At 39.2% G+C, this 13,553-nt stretch overlaps 1 protein-coding gene across 7 annotated transcripts in view; it reads left to right on the top strand.

Moving 5' to 3' along the window:
* The window catches only part of dlgap1a (discs, large (Drosophila) homolog-associated protein 1a), an 811,451-nt gene that overhangs the window by 612,691 nt on the left and 185,207 nt on the right, over nucleotides 1–13,553 (top strand). For all 7 annotated transcript variants that reach the window (XM_073043846.1, XM_073043853.1, XM_073043819.1 and 4 more), the window contains 2 exons: nucleotides 12,625–12,802; nucleotides 12,893–13,133. In XM_073043846.1, the coding sequence (XP_072899947.1) occupies nucleotides 12,625–12,802; nucleotides 12,893–13,133 (419 nt within the window). The remainder of the gene's footprint in view (nucleotides 1–12,624; nucleotides 12,803–12,892; nucleotides 13,134–13,553) is intronic.

Genomic DNA, 13,553 nt, shown 5'->3' with positions numbered 1-13,553 from the left:
CATGATACCAATTTGGAATTGTAATGAACCTGTATCTCCCCAAAAGAGCAAATACCATGGAACTTAATTTCCTGACCACATTACCTGGTTTGAAATTTAGAAACCCACTGGTTTTTTTTATAATTTTCTTCTGTGTGGGAACATTATATATTATTATCAAGCATAGAGAGGTAAACTTTGGGAATAAATGTATATCATCTTAAGAACCTCCCCAAAAGTAGGAATATTTTAAGGAATATTATTGTAAATGAAGCCTTTTTTTAAAATTATGCTGAATTTAGGTAACATTTAGAAATCTGCTCTCCTATTGCTGTCCTGGAAGCAAATAGAATAATGAGCAGGGGATTGAATCGAAGGTCAAGATGTTTTTATTATTTAGAGATACAGTGCAGAACAGCCCCTTCTGGCCCAATGAGCCACACTGTACAGCAACCCACCTATTTAATGCTAACCTTCTCACAGGACAATTTACAATGACCAATTCACCGTCTGCCTGTTTCATCTTTGGACTGTGGGAGGAAACCGGAGCACCTATTGGAAACCAATACAGTCACAGCGAGAGTTTGTAAACTCCTTACAGGCGGAGCCTGAATTGAACTCCAGACTGCGGATTGCCCCATGCTGTAACAGTGCCACACCAACCACTGCGCTACCATGGCAACCTATGCATTCCAGTATCTAAGGCGCATGATTGTTTCACAGTAAATTCATAATGCAGGAGCAGCCGGTAAGGAAAGGATACACTGTCACTAAGTAAAAAATTCAACTAAAACTCTCGTATTTGTTTCTCATTCAGAATTCTCTGCACTACATTTGAACTACTCCTCGACTTATCAAAGACTAGGTGAGGGGAGCAGGGAATCATATACTGGCTTGGCTAAACACCATTAGTTTTCCATTCATAGTCTGCAACTTAGATTTACAAGATATATAAAAAAATAAGTAACCATTAACAATTATGAAACTTCACTACCATTTCCAGTCCATAGTTACAATACATTAAAGTTACTCATGTAATTCTCCAGTTCCTGAATGCAATTTTGGGCACCTCATTATAGAAAAGACTTCAAAGCCATTTAAGATATAAATTCATCCGGTGATACCAGGCACGGAAAGCAACAGCAGTGAGGAAACCTGAGAAGGCTAATTAATTTGAAACTCACACAGTAATGAGAGAAAGGTTTGGAAGGATTACTTTGCAAATGGAATTGTTAAAACTTGGCCCAACCACAGGGTGAGACAAATTACAGAATCTATATTGGATACAAGGTATAAGGTATATCAGATAAATACTTCAGCTTGAGAAGATACTTAGCTATAGCAAAAATCTGAGAAGAAAAATTAGTTTTATAGAACATACAAATCTACAGCACATTACAGGCCCTTTGGCCCACACTGATGTGCTGACCATTTCACCTACACTAGAAACTGCCTAGATTTACCCTACTGCATAGCCCTCCATTTTATATTGTACCTATCTAAGAGTCTCTTAGAAGACCCTACTGTATCTGCCTCCACCATCGATGCTAGCAGTGCATTCCACGCACGCTCCACTCTCTGTGGGAAAAACCTACCTCTGACATCTCCCTTACACCTAGTTCCAAGCACCTTAAAACTATGCCCCCTCATGTTAGCCATTTCAGCCCCGGGAAAAAGCCTCTGGCTATCCACACGATCAACGTCTCTCATCGTCTTATACACCTCTATCATGTCACCTCTCCATCCTCTGTCGCTCCAAGGGGAAAAGACCAAGTTCACTCAATTTATTCCAATAAAGCATGCTCTTCAAAGCAAGAATCTTCAAACAAAGAGTCAGTACAAGCATAATGGAGCAGAAGTTTTTCAGAATCAGAATCAGGTTTATGATCAGCAAAATGTGATGTGAGATTTGTTACCTTAGCAGCAGCAGTACAATGAGATACATAATACAGAAGGGAAAAAAAGGAAAAATAATAATAAATAAATCAGTCAATTACAATATACATATAATGAATAGATCAAAAGTTGTGCAAAAAATAGAAATACTATATATTTTAAAAGTGAGGTAGTGTTCAAGGGTTCAATATCCATTTAGGAATTGGATGGCAAAGGGGAAGAAGCTGTTCCTGAATCACTGAGTGTGTGTCTTCAGGCTTCTGTACCTCCTACCCAATAGCAATAGGGAGAAAAGGGTATGCCCTGGGTGCTGGAGATCCTTAATCATGAATGCTGCCTTTCCTTGAAGATATCCTGGGTAATTTGTAGGCTAGTACCCAAGATGGAGCCAACTAAATTTACAATCCTCTGCAGCTTTCAGTCCTGTGCAGTAGCTCCCCATATCAGACAGTGAGGCAGCCTGTCAGAATGTTCACCACAGTACATCTATAGAAGTTTCTGAGTGTATTTGTTGACATACCAAATCTCTTCAAACTCCTGATGAAGTATAGCCACTATCTTGCCTTCTTTATAACTGCATCGATATGTTGGGACCAGGTTAGATCCTCAAAGATCTTGACACCCAGGAACTTGAAACTGCTCACCCTCTCCACTTCTGATCCCTCTATGAGGATTTTCTGTGTTGAAAACAACTTTACTTCTGGAATAATAGGAATCCAATGTCAGAGTGAAGAATATGGTATAGATTTATGTGTTAAAAAGGATAAGTATGTAGAGATAAGGGATTTAAAGACCAACCCAAGTATTCTACAAGTGAATTCTTATTAACTAGGGGTATTGGTAATAAACGGAAAGAATAAATTAAAACAGGAGATTTAAAATCTGCCAAATTTGTAGCTGTAATATTAAGTTAAAGTTAGAGACACAAGCGAGAGCAGATGCTGGAATATGGAGTAATAAATACTCTCCTGAGAGACCTCATGTAGTATCTATAGGAAGAAAAGAATTATCAACACTGCAGATCATATCATGGTTAGATTTGATGCAGGGTTTTAATCAAAAATGCCAACAACTCCATTCCTCCCACAGGTGCTGCTCGACATGCTGAGTTACTCCAGCACATTGTTTGTTGCTTAAGTTGTAGGTCCTTTCAGAAGATGTGGCAATAATGAATTAGTGTTTGCTGACCAAGAAATGCAAATCATTGAAATCTACATAAATATACAGTGTTCATTATTATTTGTCTTACGCTTTTAATTATTTAATTTTTGTCCATCTATTTTCAAAGTCCTTGTTCATTGTGCCTGTGGGCACCTCTTCATTTTCTGTGGTTGTGGCTCAATCACTGATCATGGCCCATTCAACCTTGCTGATCAACAGAGGCAGTCATCATGGCAGGCAGGCAGTACCCTGGGGAGCCATGGAGATGCAAGATGCAGTCATGTAGTTACTGTCAAATGTGGTCAGGTCAGGCTTGAGCCAGCCAAATATTTATTGAACAAATTGTACCAATAACATTGCGAGGAAGAAATCATTTATGAAATACAATTTGTAACAAATTACCTTTGTGAAAACAACATTTCATAATTAACATCCATGACATTTTCATGAAATTCCTGCATTTGTATATTAGTTTTACATTAAACTCACTATAGAGAGTTAGGTCTAGTACTTAATGAATATGGTAATTAACACTGGCAGTACCTTCCAGAGCCTTAATAAAGACTAATATTTTTTAACCCAAAAATAATCAACTATAATTGGGGAGACTCATTCTATCATTTAGTTGCTTGAGATTTAAAACATATTAAATTTACACTCAGTGGCCACTTTATTAGGTACAGCAGTGTATATGTTACTAGTCTTCTGCTGCTGTAACCCATCCACTTCACAGTTTGATGTGTGGTGCATTCAGAGATGCTCTTCTGCACACCACTGTTATAACACAAGGTTACTTGAGTTATTGGTACCTTCCTGTCAGCTTGAACCAGTCTGACCATTCTCCTCTGACCTCTCTCATCATCAAAGCATTTTAACCGACAGAACTACCGCTCACTCAATATTTTTGGTTTGCACACCATTCTCTGAGATTGTTGTCAATGAAAGTCGCAGATCAGCAGTTTCTGAGATACATGAACTGCGCCGTACAGCACCAACAATCGTTCCAAGGTCAAAGTCAGTTAGACCACATTTCTTCCTCATTATGATATCTGGTCTGAACAACAATTAAACCTCCTAACCATGCCTGCATGCTTTATGCACTTAGTTGCTGTCACATAATTGGCTGGTTAGATATTTGCATTAACAAATAGGTGTACCGGTATACCTAATAAAGTGGCCACTTAGTGTATTTTTTTTTCCTCTCTGCCTAACTCAATTGCTCACTGCTTTTTATTTCTTTTTCTATTACATACATTGAATTTTTCACAAGAATTTGCCTCAATCATTCTCCATCTTTGTTTTTCCACTTTGTATTTCTTGACCATGTAAACTCATGCATATTGTTTGACCCATTGGTCATCATGGTCTATTGTCCTCCAGCACTATTAAATCTTGTGAGTGAAACATTTAAAGCTTAAAGCTGCAGAAACAATTCTAAATGTGAACTACAAGATGCCCTGCTTCAGCAAAGATTTCCCCATTAGTTATGTTTTCGCCTTCTCGATGCTAGAGTTCAGAAGAATAACAAACCTGATTAAAACATAAAATCCTGATGAGAATGGACAGATTAGACAAGGAGAGATGTTACGAATGGTCAGAAATTCCTTATCCAAGGATCTTAGGTAGGATGTCCCATAGTGGAAGAATAGACCATAAGATATAGGAACGAATTTAGGCCATTCAGCCCATTGAGTCTGCTCTGCCATTTCATCATGGCTGATCCTGGATCCCATTCAACTCCATACACCTGCCCTCTTACCATATCCCTTGATGCCCCGACCAATCAGGAAAAATTTTGCTTTAAATACACCCACAGACTTGGCCTCCACCACAGTATGTGGCAGAGCATTCCACAGATTCACCACTCTTTGGCTAAAAAAATTCCTCCTTAACTCTGTTCTAAAAGATCATGCCTCAATTTTGAGGCTGTTCCCTCTAATTCTGGATACCCCCACCAGAGGAAACATCCCCTCCACATCCACCTCATTTAGTCCTTTCAACATTCAGTAGGTTTCAATGAGATCCCCCACAGTTTTCTAAATTCCAGTGAGTACAGGCCTAAAGCTGCCAAACGCTCCTCATATGTTAACCCCTTCTTTCCTGGAATCATCCTCATGAATCCTAGTTTACAAGGATGTTGCCTGTATTGGAGGGAGTGCCTTATGAGAACAGGTTGAGTGTACTTGGCCTTTTCTCCTTGGAGCGACAGAGGATAAGAGGTGACCTGATCAAGGTGTATAAGATGATGAGGGGCATTGATCGTGTGGGTAGCCAGAGGATTTTTCCCAGGGCTGAAATTGCTAACATGAGGGGGCATAGTTTTAAAGTGCTTGGAAATAGGTACCAAGGGTATGTCAGGGGTAAGTTTTCACACAGAGAGTTGTGGGTGCGTGGAATGCACTGCCAGTGGTGATGGTGGAAGCGAATACAATAGGGTCTTTTAAGAGCTTCTTAGATAGGTACATGGAGCTTAGAAAAATAGAGGGGAAAAAACTAGGGAAATTCTCAGCAGTTTTTTAGAGTAGGTTACATGATCAGCACAAAATTGTGGGCCAAAGGGCCTATAATATGCTGTAGATTTCTATGTTCTATGTTCTATGTTCTATGATCTAACCTCCTCTGGACTCTCTCCAATGACAACACATCCTTTCTGAGATAAGGGGCCCAAAACTATTGACAAAACTTCAAGTGTGGCCTGAGTAGTGTCTTATAAAGTTTCAGCATTATTTCCTTGTTTTTGTATTCTATTCCCCGTGATATAAATGCCAACATTGCATTTGCCTTCTTTACCACAGACTCAACTTGTGAATTAACCTTCTGGGAGTCTTGAACGAGGATTCCTAAGTCCCTCTGCAACTCTGATGTTTGAACCTTTTCCCCATTTAGATAATAGTCCACACTGTTGTTCTTTTTACCAAAATGTATTATCATACATTTCCCAACACTGTATTCCATCTGCCACTTTTTTGCCCATTCTTTCAATTTGTCTAAGTCCTGCTGCAATCGCATTGCTTCCTCAGCACTACCTACCCCTCCATCTACCTTCATATCATCCACAAACTTTGCCACAAAGCCATCAATTCCATTATCCAAATCATTGACAAACAACGTGAAAAATAGCGGTCCCAATGCTGACCCCTGAGGAACACCACTAGGGGCAGCCAACCAGAAAAGGCCTCTTTTATTCCTACTCGCAACCTCCTGCCATTCAGCCATTCCTCTATCCATGCCAATATATTTCCAGTAACACCACAGGATTTTACCTATTAAGCAACCTCACAAAAGGCACCTTATCAAATGCCTTCTGAAAGTCAAATAAATCTAAGTAAAATATAAGAAAATCCACTGCCTTTCCTTTGTCCACCCTGCTTGTTACTTCCTCAAAGAACTCTAAAAGATTTGTTAGGCAAGAGTTTCCTTCACAGAAACCAAGCTAACTTTTGACTTATTGTTTCATTTGTCTCCAGGTACCCTGAAACCTCTTCCTTAATAATGGACTCCAGCACTTTCCCAACCACAGATTGGGAAAGATTGTTCATTAAGAGCTGTCTGAATTTAGAGGATTAAATAAACAGTTATTTAGGATTCTCAGAGCAATAGGATTAGTCACTATCTTTGATAATAAGCAATTCAGAGGAAGAATTCATAATTTCTTTGAATGATACGATAGAGCTATTTCAGGACCATGGCTGTGCTGCTAAAGAAATCTACAGCAGATGTGGAAACATGTAGGAAGAGATGGTTTAATGAGCTCATTTCAATTGAGCGTGGTGCAGACAATACCACGGCAGGATGTCATAACTTTTGCTAAAGATCTCACTCAGAGTTTACAATGTTTTGCTGTTAACAGAATTACTGAATGGTCTGCATCAAGCACTGGATACATAAATAAACATTACATTGAACACGGAGACTATTCAAGAGCTCCAAATATCTTGAGAGAAATGTGAAGCCGATAGAGTATAGCTGTAATATGATAAGACACTGAGAATAGTTTTGATAGATTTGTGAGCAATAGACACAGAAAGTCAAAAATGTCTTTGTGACTTCAAAGGGGACAATGGAAAAGAAGGAAAGCCCTTTATATAAACCTGAATGGACAGTATAAATGGAGAGGCACAAAGAGCAAGAGAAAGCAACCAAAGTAGAAAATTGTGGAGACTCGAAATCATGCTGTCAAGTAATGTAGCACATGGTTCTACAGCTTTATCTGTAATAGCTGATCTGTTATTAACTTGATTAAGTTGAGACATAGATAAGGAGAATGCATTATTTTTTTTCCAGCACTGGGAAATCAAGTAATAGAGGGCATAGGTTAAAGGTGAGAAGGGAAAGATTTTGTAGGAATCTGAGGGGTAACTTTTTCACTCCTGATGCACCATCAATAACTCACTCTGAGACGTAGGAAGCGAGGTATCGGCTTTTATTGACTGGAAGAATGAACAACACTACATCCTGGGGAATGAGGCTGGACAATAGGCCTCAATCGCCTTTATACAGGGGTCTGTGGGAGGAGCCACAGGAGCAGTCAGCAGGGGTCTGTGGGAGGAGCCACAGGAGCAGTCCAGACAGGTATATGTAGTTCACCACAACTCCGAGTTTAATGTTATAGTTGGTTTTTTTGGAGGTATGTAATGCAATGTATTCATACTCCAGTTACAGAGATAATTATAAGATGTGACATTTCAGCAAAAGGATATAATATTAGCTGTGTAGGAAGCCAATGTGGCAAAGTGATCCATTGAAATTACTAATGCCTGGACTGGATACCCTTGGACTTTGCTAACCTACAGTACAGTGAAATAGGTAAGTGAACAGCAAGTATTGGCAGATACCTGGCTGACTACTGCAACAGGTCCATGATGTTCAAAGAAAGCTCTTGATATTCTTAAACTCAAGCAATTCTGCAGATACTAGAAATCCAGAGCAACACACACAAACTGCTGGAGGAACATTGTCTGTTTATATATACTTCTCCATAGACACTGCCTTACCTACTGAGTTCCTCCAGAATTTTGTATGTGTTGCTCTTAATTCTCTGTTTATATCTCAGAACATATTATTTGTCATTTTTGCAACCTACATCATGATGCCCTTATCATTCTCCACTATACCCATTCGTCTTATTTTACAGCAAATAAGGCACTTGTGCTGTCTGTTTTTTCCATCGTTTGTTGCATACTGTTGGGTTCTGAATGGTTCAGACCACCTCTCCTCTCAGTCCCTGTGTGGCATCTGTTGTTGCTGTGGTGGACACAGTCACTCAAAGTATCACACCGAAAATGGATTAAATTAGATTAGATCAAATCAGATTAGATTAACTGTAACGGAATGTAGAGAAAGCCCTTGGACATATTCTCGAATCAGGTGATGGACATGAAACACTGTTCATGCAACTCTGTTCTAGCTGGTGGTCTTGCACAGTTAATACAAACTCATTCCCAAGAGATTTTATGATGGCAACAAATCCAATCCCAATCAGTGTCTATTAAAACAGTAACACATTGCATATCAAGGACCCATGGCTGAAGAGAATTCAAAAGGTTCATCTTAAAACTCAGCTACTGAGTTTTAAATACTACCTCTCTTTTAACTCATGCAAACTGTTAATGAAGTCATTCACCAAACTTCTAGTCTCTCAGTGCTTTCTTGCTCAGTATTCACCAACCACTAACTTCCAAGAACATTGCCATCCAACTATCCCAAGCCATGATTAGGTAGACCATGAAAATTATTGGCATCTATCTTCAGAACTTCACAAAATTCTTCTTCTATGACTTTTGAATAGAGTATCTATTTGTCACAACATTCTTGTCTATTTCCTTTATTACATTTGCAGATACTGGTGTCTGTGGAACCTCCAGGGATTTCATTTTGAATACCTTGATGTTCTATAGTGGGGATGATAAAAAACTTACAGATCTAAAACAATTTCTAAAGCAAAGATGGCACTGACAAGACATGGTGATGCTTTGCAGACAGGAAACAAAACTAATAACAATTCTACTAAATGTACTTCCTTGGGACAATGTTCACTACAATCCACAGCCTGTAATTTTCCACTGGGAGGTCTGTTTTTGAACCATCTGTACAACCTGCCATTTTTATGGTGTCCTGAAATATTCAGCAAAATGTATTCTCAAGCATGCACGTAGGACCATGGTGGCCATTGCTGAAGTGGCCTTGAGGTTAGACTGAAGGGCCTGAGTCCAACAGCAAATAATGAACTGATGTTTAAGTTCCGAACCAGATTTTAAAAGATTTACACTTCGAGGCCAAAGATGGAGGGCAAACCGATGTTCAGCTCATTACCCCAGGAGGCTTCACTCGCCTCAGTGCTGAGATGACGCTGTAGCTGCAGCCATCAGCACTCACCTCAACATTGAACCTTGCTCCACAGTTGTGGCCTGCCCCTCCCTTTTGTCCAGAGCCCCTTCTCCCATGGATTCCTCATCAGAGGAATGAGTGGGTACCAGCAATGAGCTATGGTCTCGACTGTATGGAAGGTTGGTGCTCCATGGAATGGGGTAACTATCAATTCAACTTGCTACTTGTTTCCACGTGAGATCATGGAATCATTATTTGTCCAGTAAAGGCTGATGGCCAAATTGCTCCAGTAACACTTTGCATTTATGTAGCATTTTTGATATTGTGAAGAGTCACTGATTGCGTCATGGGATTTTTGTCAGATAAAATCCGATACCAACTTTCTGTTAACCATAATATTGCTCTTTTTGAGTCTTTTACTTGTTTTAGCTTCCTGCCTATCTTCTCCATCCTACTACAACTGAGTCATCTAACCACCCCCAGCTTTCCCACTGTGATGGGAATGAGCAAAACAGATTTTGTTATTTGTGGCAATATTAGTAGAAAAATTAGTTTTCTGCTTTAATAACCAGTAGATATTAAACTGAATTGGCAATTACTAATATCTGTTATTCATCATTATTATTCTCATAGATTTTTTTAGAAACAAAAGATCATGAGGAATTGATTTTGCTTGTCTGCATACTGCAGAGCTTTTATTATTTTCTAAAATTCATATCACTTCAGATTTTTAAAAGAAAGAATTAACAGGTTAAAGATATTGAGAATGAAGTTTTACAGAAAAATATTTGGCCTCAAATTATTGTAAAATGAAAAAAATTAAACTACTTGAAATAAACTAAACTAGTCTCATTCATCTCTCCTTCCAAATGCTTTGCAGATGATTAGATACAACACCACATGTTTAATCTTTTAAAAAATGGTTTCCAAGTTCATCTTCCCTTTCAAAACAATTCCCATTCAAAACTGAGGCAAGTTCCAGATTAATCTTTCCAAGTATTCACTAACTTGATTACACGGTGTGAATTTCTGTGAGCACACGTTACAAAAGGGACAGCTAAAAAAAAATCTGCAGCAAATTACTCATCTTAGAAACAGGAAGTCAACAATTTTTTCAGGCTAAATGGGTATTTCATTTTACTCTGATGCCAAAGCAAGGATTTGCTCACAGCTGCCATCTCATTCACAGGCTGCCTGCTGAAAAGCTGGTCGGCCACTGTCAAAGTGAAGTCTCTATGTCAGACAGACAGGCTATCATGGAAAAAGAGGGAAAGTGGAAAGGGAAGAAGCAATCAAAGGTGCCTTGCAGTATGAGAGAATCAAGGGAAAAAGAGGAAATGGTGAGAAGATTAAGTAGCATAGTAGTGTGAGATGTTGCCCATCGCACAATAGAACAGCCTTGTTCCACAAGTGGTCGACTGACACAGCATCTATTGGGGCCACAGGAATCAGCACCTTGCACTGAGGCGCACTGAAACTGCTATCATTATGAGTGCTACCTGGTTGTGATGGGTAGCAAATGGAAGTTAGTTTGGCAGGCAGTGATAATGGGCAGAAATCCTGCCATGTAAAATATGTAAAACATTTTAATATGACTTATGCATTAAACAGCAGCCTCATATCTTGTCGGTTGTTTGGGTTTTCCAGACTATTTTCTGGACTGTTATTTTTTATAGTTGATTCAGATTCAAATTTATTTATCCCATGTACATTGGAACATGTAGTGAAATGGATCATTTACATTAACATTGTGGGGGCAGCCCACAAGTTGGTGCACATTCTGGTGCCAACAGTCAATGCCCACAATGCTCGGCAGAACAACACAGAACATAACAAAACATCAACAGGAAAATGAGCCCCTTTCCTCCACCCATTCATACAGAGAGTCCTCCAATTTCAGGATAAGCCTCCTGTCTCCAGGCTTCAGCTATCAGGCTGTGGGCAGTTATCATTTTCTAATTCCTTCGTTTGATAGGATTAACTGCACAATATACTTCTATGTGTCAACTGTCCTTGAACATTATGTCTTGGTTAAAATAATTAGTTTGCATTGGGAACTTCTTGTGATTGTACTATCACTCACAGCACCTTTCAGCACTCTTAACAGTCCCTCTTCGGCATATCCAGATCAATAATCCTTAGTTATGATATTTGGTTGAAATAAATAGATCCTTGGTGGTAGGAGATGTTAATGAATACCATGTTACACCTTCTCCCTATTGTATTGCCTAATGTTCATATCAGATTCTGAGTGGGAGTGAAAACTACCACAAAATCCTTGTGGACCCTGGCCTTGCTAGACAATGGTTCTTCAAATCACAATACTTGTCACGCATAAACCTGACCTAAGGTATGGAGAAAATGGATGCTTGGATCTAAAAGTGCATTTAGACCTGGTTGTAGCAGAAGATGAATCCAGCTATGCCTCAGGTTTGAAGAAAGCATTAGACATTGCCAATCACCATAAAGGAAGTACAATGTACAGCTGAAGTATAAAAGTTTACTAATTAAAGGCAACACATTAGCATAGCAGTTAGTATAATACCTTACAGTACCAGCCATCACTATGGGGATCAGTTCCCACTCTCATATAACTTTACATTCTCCCCGTGGCCACTGAGTTTCCTCCGGGTGCTCTGCTTATCGCCCACATTCCGAAGATGCACTGTTAGGGTTAGAGGTACTGACTTGTGAGCATGCTATGTTGGTGTTGGCTTGAGGGCTGCCCCACTGCCCTATCTTGATCATTTCTGTATTGCTATTAAACTTAAATATTACAAAATTGCGATAGGTTACAGTCATACCCCACCACACAGGACATGTCCTCTTCTCATTGTTACCATCAGGAAAGAGGTAAAGAAGCCTGAAGGCACACACTCAGCGATTCAGGAACAACTTCTTCCCGTCTGCAATCAGATTTCAAAATGGACATTGAACCCGTGAACACTACCTCAGTACTTTTTTTATTTCTTTTTTTTTACATTACTTCTTTTAACAACTATTTAATAGACCTATGCTTGCTATAATTCAGTTTTTTCCCTCTATATTTATTTAACATATATTTCATTGCACTGCTGCCTTAAAGTTAACAAGTTTCATGACGTATGCCGGTGATATTAAACCTGATTCTGAATCATTTGTCCTCATCATTTATAAAGGAAAAAGTACTTTTCTTCAGTAAAGTGTATCTCATCATTATGTTAGTTGATCTTTGTTTCTTCCTCCCACGCATAAAGCAAAGTTTCCCCTTTTCTCCCCCAGGATATCAAATGAACACTCTCCCAAGCTTCAGATCCGGAGCCACAGTTACTTACGAGCAGTCAGCGAAGTGTCGATTAACCGAAGCTTGGACAGTTTGGATCCTGCAGTGCTTCTTGCCTCGCCTAAATTCCGTTCTCGCAATGAAAGTTACATGAGAGCCATGAGCACCATCAGCCAGGTAAACAGAGTATTTATGCTTAGAGTAAAGTTTTAAGTTATATGGCTTAGTCTAAACTAAACGGTCCTTGGTGTGATCTCTATTTTGCAGGTGAGTGAAGTGGAGGTTAATGGGCAATTTGAATCTGTTTGCGAATCAGTATTTAATGAATTGGAGTCGCAGGCGGTTGAGGCACTGGATCTGCCGATGCCAGAGTACTTCCGTATGCGAAGCCACAGCTACGTGAGGGCAATCGAACGTGGCTGCTCACAGGATGATGAAAGTTTGTCACTTAGGTCAACATCACCACCTCGAACCACGACAACAGTGAGGACAATCCAAAGCAGTACTGGTAGGTTCTTGGAGCATCTCCTTCCATATTTAATGTATTAAATATATGGTGAATGTCTGAATCCCTGTCTTTCTGCATTGGGTGCGGAGAATAATGAAAATCATGCTGCCTTTCCCCATAACTGGGAATCCATTATGTAATTTCTGAAAGGTAATACACTATTCAATGTTTTTCCTCAAAATTTTATTATGATGTTGCTAATTATAGCAAATTATCAATATTCTATTAACTTTAATTAAATAAATGGGTTGTGTACTCATGACTCTGCTAAGGAATTAGTCCACTTTTATGATAATTCTATTGAATACAACTCCAGAAATCCAACAATTTTCCAAGCTTTTGAATGAAAGGAAAACTCTTGGCTATTGTGCAAAATAGATGCATGTATTTGATTTGATAATACTCCCTACCAGTTGATGA

Source organism: Hemitrygon akajei, chromosome 1 (genome assembly GCF_048418815.1).
Source record: "Hemitrygon akajei chromosome 1, sHemAka1.3, whole genome shotgun sequence".
In the NCBI taxonomy this organism is placed as follows: domain Eukaryota; kingdom Metazoa; phylum Chordata; class Chondrichthyes; order Myliobatiformes; family Dasyatidae; genus Hemitrygon; species Hemitrygon akajei.
This window is presented reverse-complemented; position numbering and strand designations above follow the sequence as displayed.